General features: G+C 31.4%; 1 protein-coding gene across 1 annotated transcript in view; it reads right to left on the minus strand.

The window, feature by feature from the left end:
• LOC134724675 (zinc finger ZZ-type and EF-hand domain-containing protein 1-like) overlaps positions 1-17,742 on the minus strand; it is an 89,128-nt gene that overhangs the window by 53,820 nt on the left and 17,566 nt on the right. Inside the window, exons 9-30 of the mRNA XM_063587846.1 lie at positions 17,561-17,669; positions 16,277-16,342; positions 15,853-15,999; positions 14,644-14,696; positions 14,196-14,274; positions 12,528-12,659; positions 11,690-11,806; positions 10,935-11,041; positions 9,609-9,689; positions 7,415-7,515; positions 7,163-7,178; positions 6,838-6,926; positions 6,328-6,383; positions 5,869-5,961; positions 5,358-5,420; positions 4,518-4,560; positions 4,069-4,185; positions 3,259-3,357; positions 2,517-2,614; positions 2,034-2,127; positions 746-851; positions 412-482 (exon numbers count right to left, since the gene is read on the minus strand). Coding sequence (XP_063443916.1) covers positions 412-482; positions 746-851; positions 2,034-2,127; positions 2,517-2,614; positions 3,259-3,357; positions 4,069-4,185; positions 4,518-4,560; positions 5,358-5,420; positions 5,869-5,961; positions 6,328-6,383; positions 6,838-6,926; positions 7,163-7,178; positions 7,415-7,515; positions 9,609-9,689; positions 10,935-11,041; positions 11,690-11,806; positions 12,528-12,659; positions 14,196-14,274; positions 14,644-14,696; positions 15,853-15,999; positions 16,277-16,342; positions 17,561-17,669 — 1,937 coding nt within the window. The remainder of the gene's footprint in view (positions 1-411; positions 483-745; positions 852-2,033; positions 2,128-2,516; positions 2,615-3,258; positions 3,358-4,068; positions 4,186-4,517; positions 4,561-5,357; positions 5,421-5,868; positions 5,962-6,327; positions 6,384-6,837; positions 6,927-7,162; positions 7,179-7,414; positions 7,516-9,608; positions 9,690-10,934; positions 11,042-11,689; positions 11,807-12,527; positions 12,660-14,195; positions 14,275-14,643; positions 14,697-15,852; positions 16,000-16,276; positions 16,343-17,560; positions 17,670-17,742) is intronic.

The following is a 17,742-nucleotide window of genomic DNA, read 5'->3' on the forward strand; positions in this document are numbered from 1 at the left end:
GGCATTGTGTAAAATGCCTAGAGAATTTAGTCATTATGGATAATGACTGAATCTTTCAGGCATTTTGGAAAATGCCTAAAGTTTTCAGGCATTTTACAAAATGCCTGTAACATATACAATAGATACATATCAATACAATATTACATTACAGCAAGCCAGATAGGCTTACGATGCACTGACAACTCTTATATCTAATAACTGTTTACATAAAATACTTCAATCAATGTCAGCCATATAAGAATAAATAAGATTGGTCTATTTTTGCATCAAAATCATAACAAAAAGTTTTTATAAGTTTCTACAGTTATGTTAAGTTCAGTGCAGGTGGAAAAAGACCAATTATCACCAAATTCTTATTTCTTAAACAAGAAAATAAAAGATAGAAGTCAAATTAGAACTGTATAAAGTTACCTCAACATGGTGCATCATTGAAAACAGCTGTTTTCTTCTGGCATCTTTGTCTGGGAAAAACATCGCTGCACCTGAATAGTAGGACATTCATCACTCATTTTGTTTTCTTTCATTTTTATTTAAATTCATTTAAATAAATCAACAGATAAAATTCAATAAAACATACTAGAAACACTTGGAAGAGATTAAAAATTTTCAAAAATGAAGTGTGATATTTCCAGCATGAATCAAGGTGTGTTTGAGTTGCTGTAACTGTAAATCTGACCTGAGGGTGGTAAAGACTTCCCAGAATTTAGCTCTATTAGGTGTTGTTTGTCATTATTAAGTAACTTACCCTCTACAATTAGCTGTTTACATAATCTGTATTTCTTACTAGTCTTTACTACTGCAGAGTCATCTATTACTTTACAGAAATGTTCAAACATCTCCTCTGCACATTTCTGTAAGAAAAATATAGAAAAAATACTATTCAATTAAGGAGTGAGTGTAATATTTTTTCTGTCTATGAAGAAATAACATGAAAAATCTGGTGCACACTGAAAAACGTGCTAAGCAGGTTATTTAACAGTGTGCACCACATTTTTTATGCTATTTCGAATAGACAAAAAAAATATTACAGTAATTTCTTATAATTTAATTCTAAATTCCTTTTAAAACCGTAGAAAACCATTAAAAAAAGTTGATGACGTCATGGTCACTTGACAAAATTATGTCTATGGGCTCATAACAAAATAACGTCAGCCAATCAGAAGACGTGTTACATCCAAAATTCAATTATATGATTCTAGCTAAGAAGATAAATTACATAAATGCTTTATTTAAAAAAAATCCATTTCAGAATATGTCTGATGTTAAAAATTCATAAGAAACTTAATAACGAAACAAAAAAAACAATAGATGCACAAGGAGCAGAGCAGAAATAAAGTATCCTAGCTTAACCCTTTCACCGTATGCTGCCCAGACAGAAACTACTCTGAGATGATGGCTTCCCTGGCTACTATTACTCAAGTGGGAGATCTTAATAATAAATGTTAAAAAAAATCTTGTTTGTATTTATTTCCTTTAATAACACCATGTTCACAGTTTTGTTCATGTTTTGAAAATTTTTTCTTCATAATATATTAAAATTTTCCAATTTTCAGCATTTCTTAGGTGAAATTCTCAAAATTCTGCTTTTTAACCCCAAATCGTAATTTTTTAACCCAAAACGGCAAAATTTTTAGGCTGTACCAGTTCCTCACATTGAACGATGTCCATTCCAAGTGTTTTGTACATAAAACAATGTTTTTTATGTCAAAAAAAGTATACTAGTTTGGCTTCAATTCTTCCATATTCTTTTCAAAAAAAATATTCCCTCATTTCAAGTTCTCGTAAATTTCGTAAATTTCCTCTGATTTTGACACGGTTTTCAACAAACGGAAGCGCCATGTTTACACTTTCATCCAGGTATTAATCAAAGAAAGATAACTCATGTTTGCACTGTTTTAAGCAGGAAATGTAGAAGAGGTATTCCGATCCTGGTAAAACGGGACTCATCGTCAGCTGTTGAAGCGTGAATCCCGGTAAACCAGAACTCATCGGCAAAAGGGTTAACAATAAATTTCCAGACATTATATCTTTACCTTTTTCTCTCCCTCTGGAGCAGACGACACTGGCAGAAGACAATACATCAACTGTAACATCAAAATAGCACAACTCTGCCATTTCTCTTGGTCACTGTAAAATATGGATCAAATGTGCTAATCAATATCATACAAGTAAGACATATTTTTGTAAAATCTTGTTTGCATTATTATTTTTTTTGCCAAGATATATCACATCATATACTACACACACTTGAACATTTAGTGCAATAATAGAAGATCATCTTTTAATATCAAATTCAAATATATTCCAAATGTCACTGAGATAAAACTAGGTAAAATTACAATCTGCTAAATGAAATCGGGTGTAAATATTGTTAGATTGCAATACTATTGAGGGAAATTCAGTCAAACTAGAGGAATCTCACAAAATGGTACCCCTTACCAAAATCTAGAGAACTGTCTTTGTCTGTTTTATTGTGTAATTTTCATTGAGTGTATCTTGTTCTCAGGGTAACTTACTTATCTCTGAAAGCAGTATATAGTTCCCACAGGGTATCGATAGGTGTATCTCCAAACTCTAAGTAATCTGACTTCCCTGAGGAAATACCTTTCTTCACCTAAAAATAACAATAGGAGCCTTAACATAGAATTGTCAATATTTTCAGTTAGAGCTGGTAGACTTATATTCTATACTTTTGATATTACTTTTCGTAATAGTAGTACTTTACACTGTAAATGTCTTTTTGAGATAGAGCAGATGAGATTTTTAAAATATTTTTTAAATTTATTGTATAAAAGAAACGTACTACAAAATAACTGTGTTCTCAGGCCAGTGACTTTTAGTTGCTATTTCTACCACATTTTTTTTTTTTTTGAGAAATACCTCATTAAAGACATTATCTTTTCTTTTTTTTTCTTTACAGAAAATGAAAAAGCCTTTCTATGACTGTTTAGTCTAAACTCATTTTTTTCTTCTTCTATTTTTTATTACCTATATGCTCATTTCTCTAGTTTTACGTTTTAAAAATCTTTGATATTTTAATTGTGTAGCAATAAGCATACTAATTTGACAAGATTTGTCCCACAACTTTCAGATCAGCCGTAAAATGTAAGTACACTTAAGTGTTCATTAATAGCATAAGAAGTTTATAATTTACAGCACTTAAATTGTGGTTTGTATATTTTAACAAACATTAGCATTCTACAAATCATAGTCAATACATATCAAAACATATTGCTAATCTCTAACCAACAAACAAACCTGATCTTGTGCTAGATCAACTATGAACTCTAATACATGTTGTATAATCTCTAAACTGTTACAGTTTGGTTTCTTGTCAGGGTTTGGAGGATGCTTTACCTGCAAAAATGTCAAATATCTATTATGATAGATTATTTCTTATATATGAAGATTCAGAGATAAAATTTCAATAAGAGTCAATAAATTACATCTATCTTTAAAAGTAGCAATTTAACAAAAGAGAAAGGAGGCATTTGTAGTCACTTTTCAAATGAAATAAAATGGATTATTGCTATTTAAATTTTACAGAAATTTCCTTTAATCTTACTGACTGATTATTTCTTTTTTCAGCACAGTAGAGTGATATGAAAAATAATCACTAGAAACTAAGGGCACATGTGCCTGTTGTCAATGAAATTAACAACGTTGTCATAGGTAAAATAGTGATAAACAGATTATCATTGGTCATCTCATCTCAATTGCTTTTCTCATGTACGCCGTTTGAGCTCAAGCAATAAAATCAATCTGGTTGTGATGATCAATGATAATCTATAGTTATAAAATTTTGATCGGCCAGTCCACTTTTCAAAATATCTTGTAACAAGGATTCTGAAAAAGTTGACTATCTGTATGCGTAGCCAGGAATTTCCAAGGGTTGGTTCGTTGGACCCACAAACTCGACTTTAACAGTCACAATTCGAACAGAACATTGACTTTAATAGTGCTTATTTATTTTTAGGGGGGGGGGTTCGTCCAAAACCCCCAAACCCCCCCCTGGCTACGGGTATGGTATGAAAAGTAGGCATGCACTTGACTGCTATAAAAACTTACAGACACTTCCTCATCTATCAATACTTGTTTTCTAGGAAATCCATAAAATCTGACCCCAGCTACAGACAGCTTTGTTTCCTTCTCTTGTCGAGGTTCTAACAGCTTTATCAGGATATACTAAAACAGATATAAAATATAATAAACAATTTGTGAAATTTTAAACATGATGCAGTAACGATATTAAAAATTAGAATCCAGGAAATTTTGTTTAAATTTATGTTTTTCCTAAGTTAACAAGGCTAAAACACTTTTAATATTACAGGTATTCTGATTATATTTAATCAATGAATTAAAGGATTACAACAACAAAAAAACAGCAGAAAACTTACAAGTGCATTGACAGAGACAAAAATTTTCAGATACCAAAAAGTTCGGTCAAAAATTTCAGTGGGTGGAAACATAATACCACAAACTTCTGTCAAAAATGATGTGTCTTATGAAAAACTCACCTGCCCAACAGGATGCCAAGTAACTGGGATGTCTATTTCATTGCTGCAATGAGAACAATATTGATATGTATAGATTATCGGGTTTTCTACACATTGATATCGTAAAATATCAGCCGCGAGCCACAATGTGAACCTTTTTAGCGAGTGAGTGTAGCGAACAAGCTAAAAAGTTTCACATTGTGTTGAGCGGTTGATATTTTACAATATCTATATGAAGAAAACCTGATTATCTTTTTATTGTTTTATTACTGATCTTTTCTTTCTCCCTAAGACAGTTTAAGCTTGATGAAAGAGCAAGCCTGATAACGTCTCCTCTCGAATTGTGACGTCGCTGATAACTTCTTCTCTCACATTGTGAAGTTGCTGATAATGCCTGGTCTCGTTTTGAAGTCTTGATACGAGAATTACGGAGCGACAGAGCAGGGTGATATTGGTGTAGGGTAGGACGATAAAATAAGACACCAAACCACATACATGTATCAGTAAGTTGGTAATTTTGTTTCTATTTAATATATTGGCCTGGGACCAACAAACAATTGACATATTGTCTTGATATCTGTCTATTTTTGAAGACTGCATGTTGCCCTATGAATTTAATATGTTATTTTTGTGTATTTGATTGGTGTTTAATGTAACTCTAGCATTATTGGATATTTTGTGGCAGCCAGTTTTATAGATGGAGGAAGTCAGAGTGCTCAGGGTTGTTATTTTTGCTATTTTGACAGCTGTCTTATTCAAAAGATAAACCACATATCTTGTTTTATTCAAATGTACTTCAAATTAAATGTTACTTTTATGTCCATACTAACGAAAACAATTGATCCCTTTATCATATCTTACCAATCATCTTCAAATGTAAAATAGGCCACAGGATTGTCTGGTTTACCTGCTATGCCTGCTCCCCTGTAAAATAAAAACAAATGTAAAATAAGCCACAGGATTGTCTGGTTTCCCTGCTATACCTGCTCCCCTGTAAAAAAAAAAAAATATGAAGGTGCAAAGTAAAAAACAAATATTTAAGAAGGAGACCATCACCCATCTATGTCCAATTACAAAGTAACTAAGTTGAGATTATTTAAAGTTTCATAACAAGTGAGAAATGGATATCCCCTGATATCAACTTCTTGTTTAATTTCAAAATAATTATTAGAAATGTGAAAAAGACATTTTGTATCCTGAAGAAACTGAGCAACAAAAATATCAAAACACCATGATGGACATATAGAAAGCAGAAACCGTTTTTTCAGAGACCAAAACATTACATATTTAAGAATTAATAATATTCAATATTAAATCATAGTTGTACTGCTTCCTATTTGAGTTTTTATTGATGTTATAGATTAGAACCAACCTGACTTGTACACTAAAATCATACTCCATTTTGCCCCAGTCATCATAACTCTCAAATCTTTTGGCATGTTCTTCCATGTTGAATTTCTCAGTGCTAAAAAAGGTGTTGTCAATGAAATTATTTTTAAAACAGTTACCCAAATTCAATTTCAAGGTCATTTTAGTTCTAGTTAAGTCCATACAATGTTAGTTTTCCATAGAGGCTAATTTTGTTCTGCTGGAATACTGTACTTGCTGTCTAGAATCCTACACAATGCCTTGTGGCAAATATAACCTCATTGCATTTCTGGCTTAACAAAATTTCTATTTAATGCCATTTGGCTAAATGCTTTGTGGAGTCAGTATACTCAATCAACTAAAGTGCTTTTAAAGTAAAAATATCGTCGAAGAAAAAACACAACTTTTTGTTTACTCATCAAACCAATCAATATGTATATTATTAGCATGAATAGTATTTTACCTGTCTCTATAAACAAATAAAAGTCCTCTTCTAACTCCCTTACTTCCTTGTGCATTCTGAAAATAATCAAAAGCATGAAGAAATATATTATGTATAAACAGATTTTCCTGCACCATTAGCCATTATTTTTGTTCAAAATAAGTTAAAAGTCTGGACCTAAGGCAGTCAAATAGATCCATATAACCTCTTTTCCTGGAAAAATAAACAAATTTGTGACTGTATACAATATTTTAAAAAAGTCTTTTTTTTTCATTAAAATTAAAAGTGTAAAATGTATTTAAATTTTATATAGATTTTACAAGTCTGTATTAGACCTGATAGTTATTTTGCAAGGTTGTGCCAAAAGACCTGTGGCTAAACTCAAACTGATTATGAAAATTCAAGAATGTACTGAACATCTCCAAATGATTCTTCAACTTTCACAGTTTATCTTGGATCTGTTTTTACTCAGAAAAGCATTAAAACGAAAAGTCAATCTTATCATTACAGATCATATTTTATATCAATTACCTTCAGTCTTATCCTAGTTATCTGTATAAACTCTGTACTTTTAAATATTATGTTACATTTTGTTTTTCCTTCCTCTGTTGTATAAAATGCTAAAATATAAACAAACATGTGATTAAAAAAGTTGGCAGTTCACATATTCTATCTTGCAGTTTTATTTTGAAAATCCTTTGGGTCTTCGGTCATGCACTCAAAACTGTGTCAAGAAGTCTTTTATCTTCTATCTTCCTATCATTACAATAAATAATTCTATGGAAATTTTGTGTAATTCTGGTTATTTCATTTTCACTTTTTTTACAGTTTTGAATGGTTTAAAAACAAACCTAACCTAAAAAAAAAAGAAGCTACAATACTCATCATAATGCCATGATTTAATTCATAATTGTCATTATTTGGTTTGATGCTTGAATACATTGTTTTTTTTTCAAGAATTTTATATTTTTTTAATGAAAATTCCCAAAAATTATTTGGCTGTTAATATATTATTTTGCAGTTTCATTTCATTTGATATTTTTATGATCACTCTTGATGGTGAACAATGCCACTATCAGTTATCATCCATGTTAATATTACCTTCCACAGGCAATGAAGTCCATGTGTGATTGAGAAGATTTTCTGGTCCTGAATTATCATCCGATTTCCCTCCATCAGTACCAAGTATTGTCACTGGTAACTGGTGCCCTGCATAAAATATTGATTTACATTTTAGAATAATTCTGTATACAAGTTCCCTATTCTTATTCAAAAGTTACATTTTTCAAACTATTACAAACATTCATCAATTTTCTTGAATCTGCCCAGTTGGTTTGTCCCTAGAAGTATTTACACGTTAATCAATACTGTTCAGTTGAAAATCTTGTTTCAGGTGACTTTACCTTTACTGTTTTTGGTAAGGGGCTTTTTCAGTCCCCAACATCAACTCCATTATTCCAAGACCAAAACTGTTTTAAGTTATAAATGAATATAGTAGTCAAGCTTTTCAAATGGTACATTGACATTTATAAACCCAATAGGTCACAGTGTTCTCCCAAGGATTTTTGGATAGCGCTGTGGTAAGCGCGTGATTTTCCACAATTCTCAGTAACTTTGTCGCGTCGCGCGGTTGGTTTGTAATTGATTTTTTATGTGTTTTTCCTATATAAATATGCTATTGATGTTTTCTCTTGTAATGATGTCCTCATCATGCTCATGGAAGTTACCCTTTGTTTGCTAATGTTATTGTCTAGATATAGACATGATAGAAGAAAAGTCTTTTTCTCCATTGTAAATTCATATAATCCTCATATTATTATCTGTCTGTAAAACTCAAGGAGAAGTCTTTTCCATGGTGGGTCTATACCAGACTGCCTATGTGAAGATTTCTTATTACTAACAGGTGATGTTTCAGAACATGTAGGACCAACAATAAAGTCATTGTCAGCTTCTGTGAGAAAGTTTTCAATGACAAGATTGGTATTTTTTACATTTACTTTTATAAACATTTCTAGCAAAGTGCAACTTTGCAATAAAAATGAGTATAGTATTTTTAAGGAAGAAATGAACTTGCCCTTTCAATAATATTCAAATGTTATCAAAGATTTGCTTAAAAAAAGGCTAAAATATTCCAATTATGAATTATGAATATAACATGTATGAAAGAAATCCTATAAAAATATTTTAAAGATATTTTTTATTTTAAAGGTAAATTACCAATCAAATACATTATGTATGAAAATTGAAGCAATAACCACTTTTAGAGGTTGTGCTTGATAATTCTATAAACATTTGAATATGTGCCACAAGATCGGTTTGTCAAGATTTGACAGTACTTCTTTTAGGTCTTTCCCTCCCAAATTATCTCCCTTACTGGCTGATATAACTTCCTGTTTACATTTGTGGCCTTTTTAGCATTAAATACTATTCCTAATCCAAGCCATCCTCTGTTTACATTAAATTTAAAGCAGTATTTAAATAATATAAATTGATGATTGGTTGACAAATATCGATATTTCAAATATATCTACACCAAATTTTCGTTTTGTCTTATTCCCTTATCCATTTGAAATAGAGCCACGGATGGACAAGTAATCGTAATATACGGGCTTATAATGAATCCCTTAATAACAGGGTTGCCTCCTTCAAACAATTCAGGGTCCACAGTTCGGTAGTAAACGCGAAAAAGTAATGATATAGTCATAGATTGTTCAAGCAATGGTCGAGACCACGTTGTCAGAGAAGGGGGTAACACTTCCCTTATATTTTTTAGAAATGAACTTTTCAGCACCCGAGACATGCATTTAATGTCTCTGTCCATTCCTTTCATAAGTTTTGGTATCTCTTAAAAGCGAAAAACTCGAGGAAGGAAAGGTTAATTTGGCAGTAAAAGTTTTGCAAATGGCGCCATTTTGATCATTTATTGAACTGGTCCCTACGATATTTAACATCGTTGGGTGAATAAACGATCTCTCGGATAAATAAACCAGTCGATCATGTGATCGGAATGTGTACAAAATAATACAGGATGTTTGAAATTCAAAAACAATAGCGCTGATTTTTGATTGGATAGCGCCGCGGTCTGCCCAAATACCACCGCGGTGAATTCAAATAGCGCTGAACATCGCGGCGCTAAAACGGCCTGGGGAGAACACTGGGTCAAAATAGAATTGTTGACATTTATTCTTAGGAAACATAAAACTCATGGTTCAAAATTACAATATTGTCTTGTCCAGAATTTCAGATATGAAAGATTCCTTTCATATAAAGCATAAGACATGTTTAATGACAAAAATACAAACCTGATTTTTCCCAACATGAATCTCTGGCCTGTAACATCTTTCTCAATAATTCTGAACATGGCAAACTTGTCTCTGGGAATTCTGAAAATAAAATCAACATTGACAACAGAAATTTGACATAGATAAATTATAAAACCATGCATGTTATTCTTTTTTTTACAAAAAACCTTGAAGTGTAAGCATAACTTTTTAATTATCGATATCAAGAGTTATGCTGAACGTGTTTAAATATAGGAGTGGGCAGGGGTCGAATTGAAGCTTTTTTGTGTACCGGCCAGCCGGTCCAGTGGACTGAAAATCTACTGGTCCGGCTCCAAACCTACTGGTCCTGCACAAATGAAATTCATTTGACAAACACTAATATAAATGAGAGATGTTTACGTTTATTTTCATGATTTTCCCTTCCTTTGTTTCCTCTCCTTAATTCTCGTAGTTTTTTAGTGCTGTTCTGATTGTTTATTAGCAAGTACAGAATCTAACATAACATTTGAAGATCTCGTTACAAAAATACATTTCTTATCTAGGTCTGTCACTGTAAATTGTTCACATGATATACAATCCATTACATTGCAATTAACTATATAATTAAACCATTCGCGTTTTTTTACCTATGATTTTTTATATTTACGTTTCTTTTTGTCAATTTCATAAAGATCTTCCTTTTAAATGTCACTTATTTTTTTATTTTTTTTGTCCGACAACTTGACTCATTCCGAAAATGTCCACATTTTGTGTTGTTGTGAAGGACGCTTAACCTCGATATTAATAAAAAGTTTATCAATTGTAATACTTAGTACCTTCAGTACTGTGTAATTGATTTCGCAGGTAAATTGTTTTGTAAAAAAAATTGTGATTCAATCAGGGATTTTATCGACAAATTTCTACTAATTCGCCGGACCACAAGGTGACAAAATCTACTGGTCCTACTCAAATTCTACTGGTCCCAGACCACCGGACCAGCGCTAATTTCGACCCCTGGGAGTGGGATTTATTACACTTGTATGATCCTTCCTGCTGACAAATTCATTCTGAACTAAATTTTTTAAGAAGTAAATCCATAATCATGAACTTTAAACTATATAAAAGACATATTTTAATAACGGTTTTAAACACCTTTTCGCTTTTTGTCTGCTAGTACTGGCTCTTGCAGACGTTCACATAAATTTTAATGACACGAGAGAAAATGTCAGATGAAACAATAAAAAGTGATAACGATATGATGTCAATAGTTCAAGTGTGGTAAAATTTCCAGTAAAAAAAATGCTGATTCTGAAATAAAGATAAGGTATATTTAAATGCTGAATGGCAATATTTTTTAATTGTCACCTTGAAGAAGCTTTAAGGTCCTCAGTATTCCACCCACATTTCCTCTGGCTAGATTGAATGAAAGTAGCATATGTAATCCTTCCTGAACAACTTCACCATCATTGCTACTACAATAAAAATTATTTTGTAAATCAGAAAAAAATATCCAAGGTAAACAATTCTGCACAAGTCTTAATTTGGAAAGCAGATATATTTTTCAAGTTAACAAAACAGTAGATATTATAATATTATCAGACATAAATCTTATTTCTGTCCACAGCTGAATAAAAAATATTACACAGCTTTAATAACATATATGATCATATATAATAAGAAAGAATTATAATACTTTAAATTGAGAAAAAATAATTTATTTTATTTTTCAGATAAAATGTCATCTACATTCATTTAATGTGTTTGAGCTTTTGATTTTGCTATTGGATTAGGGACTTTCTGTTTTGAATTTTCCTTGGAGTTAAGTATTTTTGATATTTTACTTTCTACCAAAATTGAAGTTCATATAATTAAGTATTGTGAAAATGTCAAAAATTTTGAAAATGATGAATTTCAAACAATGAAAATAAAGATATATGATACTTCAATTATCACATGTCTCAGTAAGATGTACTAAGAATAGAAAAGTAAATGACTTAATTTGTGGACGATTGAATGATTGTTATCAAGTCAAATGGTGTAACCCATTCATAGAAAAAAAAACATAATCCCTCTATTCACAACTTTCATCATAACATATTTTTTTAGTTTCCCAAACTTACAGAGCTATATCTGTGACAAACTTCTCCACCTCCTGTAGAACATATTTAGATAGAAACTTTGGTCTCTCTGTACTGGCAGGACACAATGATAATGGTGGTATGTTATCTAAAGCTCTCCTGAAATAAAGAAAAAATTAAATCCTATAAAATTATGAACAAAGACATGTGTTTCAAATACTTGCAGTTCAAGCATACAATTTGTTTGACTTTGAACTAAGTCGTCTTGGTAACATGTTTATGATTACAAGAAGTCTAAAACTTTTAAAGCATTTCAACAATGTATCAACTTCAAAGAGTGAATCGTTACAGACTATCTGAGGCTTATTTCTGTACAAACTTTAAAATTCAAAGATATTTTTGGTGTGGATTAAAGGTTTAAAACTGAATAAAAATTGCAACCAAAGTCCCTATGATTAAGTTTTCTGGTAATTTAAAATATCAATAGTTAAAATTGTAGAATGAGTTCTTGTGTCAAAAGGCATTCAGATGAATAACAGTATAAATGGTCATATTGCTGGTTTCACTGGTAACATCATCATGTTTCTAGTTGCTTAGGTCTGTATAAAGGTTATATTGGATGTTTCAGAAACATTGGTAAAAGTTAGTGATTAAAATGTTGAGTTAAGGTAATTGAGGTTGTTAGAACCTGTATGTAATACTAACCTTGTCTGATCCAATTCATTTACTGAAGTTGTGAATTGAGTGGTATTGTATTGATATCTATTTTAACTAAGATCTGTGCATGTTTATTTCCTGAAGCTGTGGACTTATTGCCAATGTATTTAGACTCTACATGTTTTAAGTACCTAATATGTGGCCTGCAGAGTGTATAATTTACCTTGTATGCTCCAGTACCATTGGTCTGAGTTGTGGGTTGAGTGGTAATGTCATGGTGACTGTAGAGGCTAGGATTTGTATGTACCATACAGCTGCGGCATCTCCAACATTTATACCTAATTCTTTCATTACTCTGTAAAACATCAGACAGTTATGAATTTTATGAGAATCAGTTAATGTTTTGTCTGCTAAGTCATTACATTTTTATTCAAAGATAATAAATATTTATGATTTGTTAATTCATTGTTGAGCCTTCGACTTTAGTCGAAAAAGCGAGACTAAGCGATCCTACTTTCCGTCATCGTCGGTGTCGTCGGCGGCGGCGTCCACAAATATTCACTCTGTGGTTAAAGTTTTTGAAATTTTAATAACTTTCTTAAACTATACTGGATTTCTACCAAACTTGAACAGAAGCTTGTTTATGATCATAAGATAGTATCCAGAAGTAAATTTTGTAAAAATAAAATTCCATTTTTCCGTATTTTACTTATAAATGGACTTAAGTTTTTTTTCTGCTGGGAAACATTACATTCACTGTGTGGTTAAAGTTTTTAGAATTTTAATAACTTTCTTAAACTATACTGGATTTCTACCAAACTTGGACAGAAGCTTGTTTATGATCATAAGATAGTATCGAGAAGTAAATTTTGTAAAAATAAAATTCCATTTTTTCGTATTTTACTTATAAATGGACTTAGTTTTTTTCTACGGGGAAACATTACATTCACTCTGTGTTTAAAGTTTTTAGAATTTTTATAACTTTCTTAAACTATCCTTGGTTTGTACCAAACTTGGACAGAAGCTTGTTTATGATCATTAGATAGTATCCAGAAGTATATTTAAAAAAAAAAATCCATTTTTTCTGTATTTAACTTTTAAAAGGACTTAGTTTTTGTATGAGGAAACATTGCATTCACTCTGTGATTAAAGTTTTTTAAATTTTAATAACTTTCTTAAACTATTCTGGGTTTGTACCAAACTTGGACAGTAGCTTATTTATGATCATAAGATAGTATCCAGAAGTAAATTTTTTAAAAAGATAACTCCATTTTTTCTGTATTTTACTTTTAAATGGACTAAGATTTTCTTCCAGTTAACATTACATACAGTCTGCAGTTAAAAATTTCAAAACATATATTACATTCATTAACAATCCTAGATTTTCACCAAACTTGGACAGAAGCTTCTTTATACAGTCAAAAGATAGTATTAAGAGGAATATTTTTATTGATTTTTTTCCTCATTTTTGTTGAGCCTGAGATTTACAGCAAAAGTAGGCGAGACACTGGGTTCCGCGGAACCCTTACAAATTTTTTATACATATATCTTTACAAAGACCTATGAGATCATTTAGTTATATTTTTTGTACTTTGTACTACCATGAAGATGTCTTGCAATATCATTGTCATCTTGAGTTAGGGAGATGAACCAAATGTTTAAAAAAAAAATGCTGCTTTTTGCCAAGCACATTTAGGGGAGGAGCAAATACTGTTTACTAGGGTGATAAAAGCAATACTTAGTGTGCTGTTTGTAAGAAAGCTAAATTTGTATTAAGCTTCAGATATTTTTAAGAATTAGGCAATTTGTATGCTGCATATGATTTATTAAAAATTTGTGTACAATAAGCAACATAATTAAAAGATTTCCTATCCTTTTCTATCAAACTTACTTGTACCCGACAGTTTTAATTCCATGAATCCTTGTGTCACAGCCATCATTTCTACATCTCTTTATGTTTATCTGTATAACTGCAAAGAAAACCTTGTGTCAGATGAAGAGCACAAAAAAAAATATAACACATTATAATTGTTTTCATTGATTTCTGCTACATTTCTGTCTTTCACAATATTTATGTTATTTTTCATACCAATTCATAGCTAGTGATAAAAGAAATACATTGGTAACTTAAAGCACTTAAAGCACATTAATTGGTTTTAAAAATATTTGCCCATCAATTTATAGTACAGGAATATATTTCTTGGTTTTATACACAAATATGTTGTGCGAGATTTCTGACATAACATTGTTTTTTTTGTCTAGTTACTTCCCTTTGACTACAACATTTGCTATCAAACTGTTAGGAGGTACATGTATATGGAAATCATCTTTTCACTTACTTGGGTAATAAATCTTACAGTTCTTCAACAAGACAACATCACCTGTCACATGACTGAAATATAATTACATAATTATTATGTGCAATTCAAACTGTTTAAGGTTAGAAATATATTGTCCACATTTATGTATCCTAAAATAAGATATTTATTTTTTATCATTTCAAATTTATTCTGTCTTAAACCATTTGCAAATTAATCTTGTTATTAGGTCTCTTTAAAGAGAGGAGTATTTCTCTAATGAAGTTATTTATCTATGTTTTTGAGCAACAATTTTTTTATTATTCCTTACCAAAACATATTCCAAAATTCCATTACTAATAAAATGGCTCAAATGGTTTATTAAATATTTCCATTTTTGTCGAGCCTTCGACTTTAGTCGAAAAAGCGAGACTAAGCGATCCTACATTCCGTCGGCGTCGGCGTCGGCGTCGGCGGCGTCCACAAATATTCACCCTGTGGTTAAAGTTTTTGAAATTTTAATAACTTTCTTAAACTATACTGGATTTCTACCAAACTTGGACAGAAGCTTGTTTATGATCATTAGATAGTATCCAGAAGTAAATTTTGTAAAAATAAAATTCCATTTTTTCCGTATTTTACTTATAAATGGACTTAGTTTTTTCTGCGGGGAAACAGAACATTCACTCTGTGGTTAAAGTTTTTAGAATTTTAATAACTTTCTTAAACTATCCTGGTATTGTACCAAGCTTGGAAAGAAGCTTGTTTATGATCATAAGATAGTATCCAGAAGTAAATTTTGTAAAAAAATAAATCCATTTTTTCCGTATTTTACTTTTAAATGGACTTAGTTTTTCTGCGGGGAAACATTACATTCACTCTGTGGTTAAAGTTTTTTAAATTTTAACATCTTTCTTAAACTATCCTGGGTTTGTACCAAACTTGGACAGTAAATTTTGTAAAAAGATAACTCCATTTTTCTGTATTTTACTTTTAAATGGACTTAGATTTTCTTCCAGTTTACATTACATACAGTCTGCAGTTAAAGTTTTCAAAACATTTATTAGATTCATTAACTATCCTAGATTTTTACCAAACTTGGACAGAAGCTTCTTACAATCATAAGATAGTATCAAGAGGAATATTTTTATTGATTTTTTTCCTCACTTTGGTTGAGCCTGCGATTTACAGCAAAAGTAGGCGAGACACTGGGTTCCGCGGAACCCTTACAAATTTTTGATATAAGTTTACCTGGGAATTCTTATTTCTTTGAGTTGTCTAAGGCTCCTGAAGTTTTTCCCAGCAACAATATGTATAAGTTCTGGCATATAACTAGAGTCAGACGAGGCCACTGCTACGGATAAAGTCTTTATTACAACATTTGTTTTCGTATGTAATCTGTAATAAAGAAAAATTTCAAATGATAGACATTGAGGAATAAAAAAATATGAAACAATGTGTCTATTCATTGTGACTGAACTTTAGGTGTTTTAATCATTCTGCTGCAGTATTGTTTTCCTTTGCAAAATCCTGAAGAAATTTAAATTTATCAGGAACTTTCAATGATCAGCATTAGCAACATTACCATAAACTATTTAAAAGAAGCTACATGCAGGCAAATTTTTGCTTGTTTTATAAATATGTGTCCAAGACTTAACACTTCATAATACTGTACCTTATCCAGTGTGACCTAGCTGTACCATCTGACTGCCAGTATGTGTTAGGATCACCATTGGTTAACCTGTAATCATTCATAGTAATAAATCAATTGTTGGCTTCATGTATAGTTTTGATATCCATCCATTGATAAGATTTAAAAAAGACAATCTACTTTTGAAAGTCGGAAGTGTGGGTGTTTATAACTGCCACTGAAACCACAAGTATAAGCTAAACTAATGGCCTCTCTGAAAAGTTGTTACCTAAGTTCAAGTCATTTGAGTTGGGTACACTTATGCATGCATATGGTATAAAGGGAGTTAGTCAAGATAAGACAACAACATTGTCCCGTAAATGACAAATTTAAGTGTGAGTCATCATGCAAGCTACCAGGCCATCTACCATCTGTTTAATTAAGGTATCTTCGACAAGTATAAAAGACAAGAATGTGTCCCCAGTACACGTATTACGTAAAATTAGAAAGATCATGTCATAGGGAACATATGTACTATGTTTCAAGTTGATTGGACTTCAACTTCATAAAAACTACCTCGACCAAAAACTTAAACCTGAAGCAGGACAGAAGGACGGACGAACAGTCGGACAGACGAACAGATGATTAAACGAACGAACAAACAGAGGGACGCACAGATCATAAAACATAATGCTCATAACAGGGGCATAAAAACAATGTCCTATGTATGAACATACTATCCATGAACAAATCAGATTAAGTTAGGTGATCTTCCTCCAATCTGATCACTCAAAATGATTAACTCAAGTTCAAAATGTCATTCTTAGCATACTGCACTTGTAATTCAAAGTATCAGAAAACTGGAAGTACAAGTCGGACAGATAAAAATCGTTTCAACACTGTCAAGCTGTTGACATCATTTTCAATCAAGCGGTACATGCCACTTTTGAAAAGACTTAAGATATTACATTTTTTGCGCCTGTCCCAAGGCAGGAGCCTCTGGCCTTTGTTAGTCTTGTATTATTTTTATATTAGTTTCTTGTGTACAATTTGGAAATTAGTATGGCGTTCATTATCACTGAACTAGTATATATTTGTTTAGGGGCCAGCTGAAGGAGGCCTCCGGGTGTGGGAATTTCTCACTACATTGAAGACCTGTTGGTGACCTTCTGCTGTTGTTTTTTTATTTTGGTCGGGTTGTTGTCTCTTTGACACATTCCCCATTTCCATTCTCAATTTTACATGTTTAGAAAAAATATCACAATATTCTTTATCTAAAATTTACTTTTTAAAGAATGTAAGAAACAATTGTGATTATGAGAAATTTACCTGTACGATTCTGATGAATTAGATGAGACTTCAATATTACTATGACAGGGACTGATTGTTCTTAACTCTTCTCCAGATCCCAATACACCTTCTTGAGTGAAAGAAGGACCTAAAATATGCAACAAAATATAATACAGTCAGTTAAAACTTCAAATTATTGTTGCAATAATAAATCTAATAAA

The sequence above is a fragment of the Mytilus trossulus genome, chromosome 7 (assembly GCF_036588685.1).
Source record: "Mytilus trossulus isolate FHL-02 chromosome 7, PNRI_Mtr1.1.1.hap1, whole genome shotgun sequence".
In the NCBI taxonomy this organism is placed as follows: Eukaryota; Metazoa; Mollusca; class Bivalvia; order Mytilida; family Mytilidae; genus Mytilus; species Mytilus trossulus.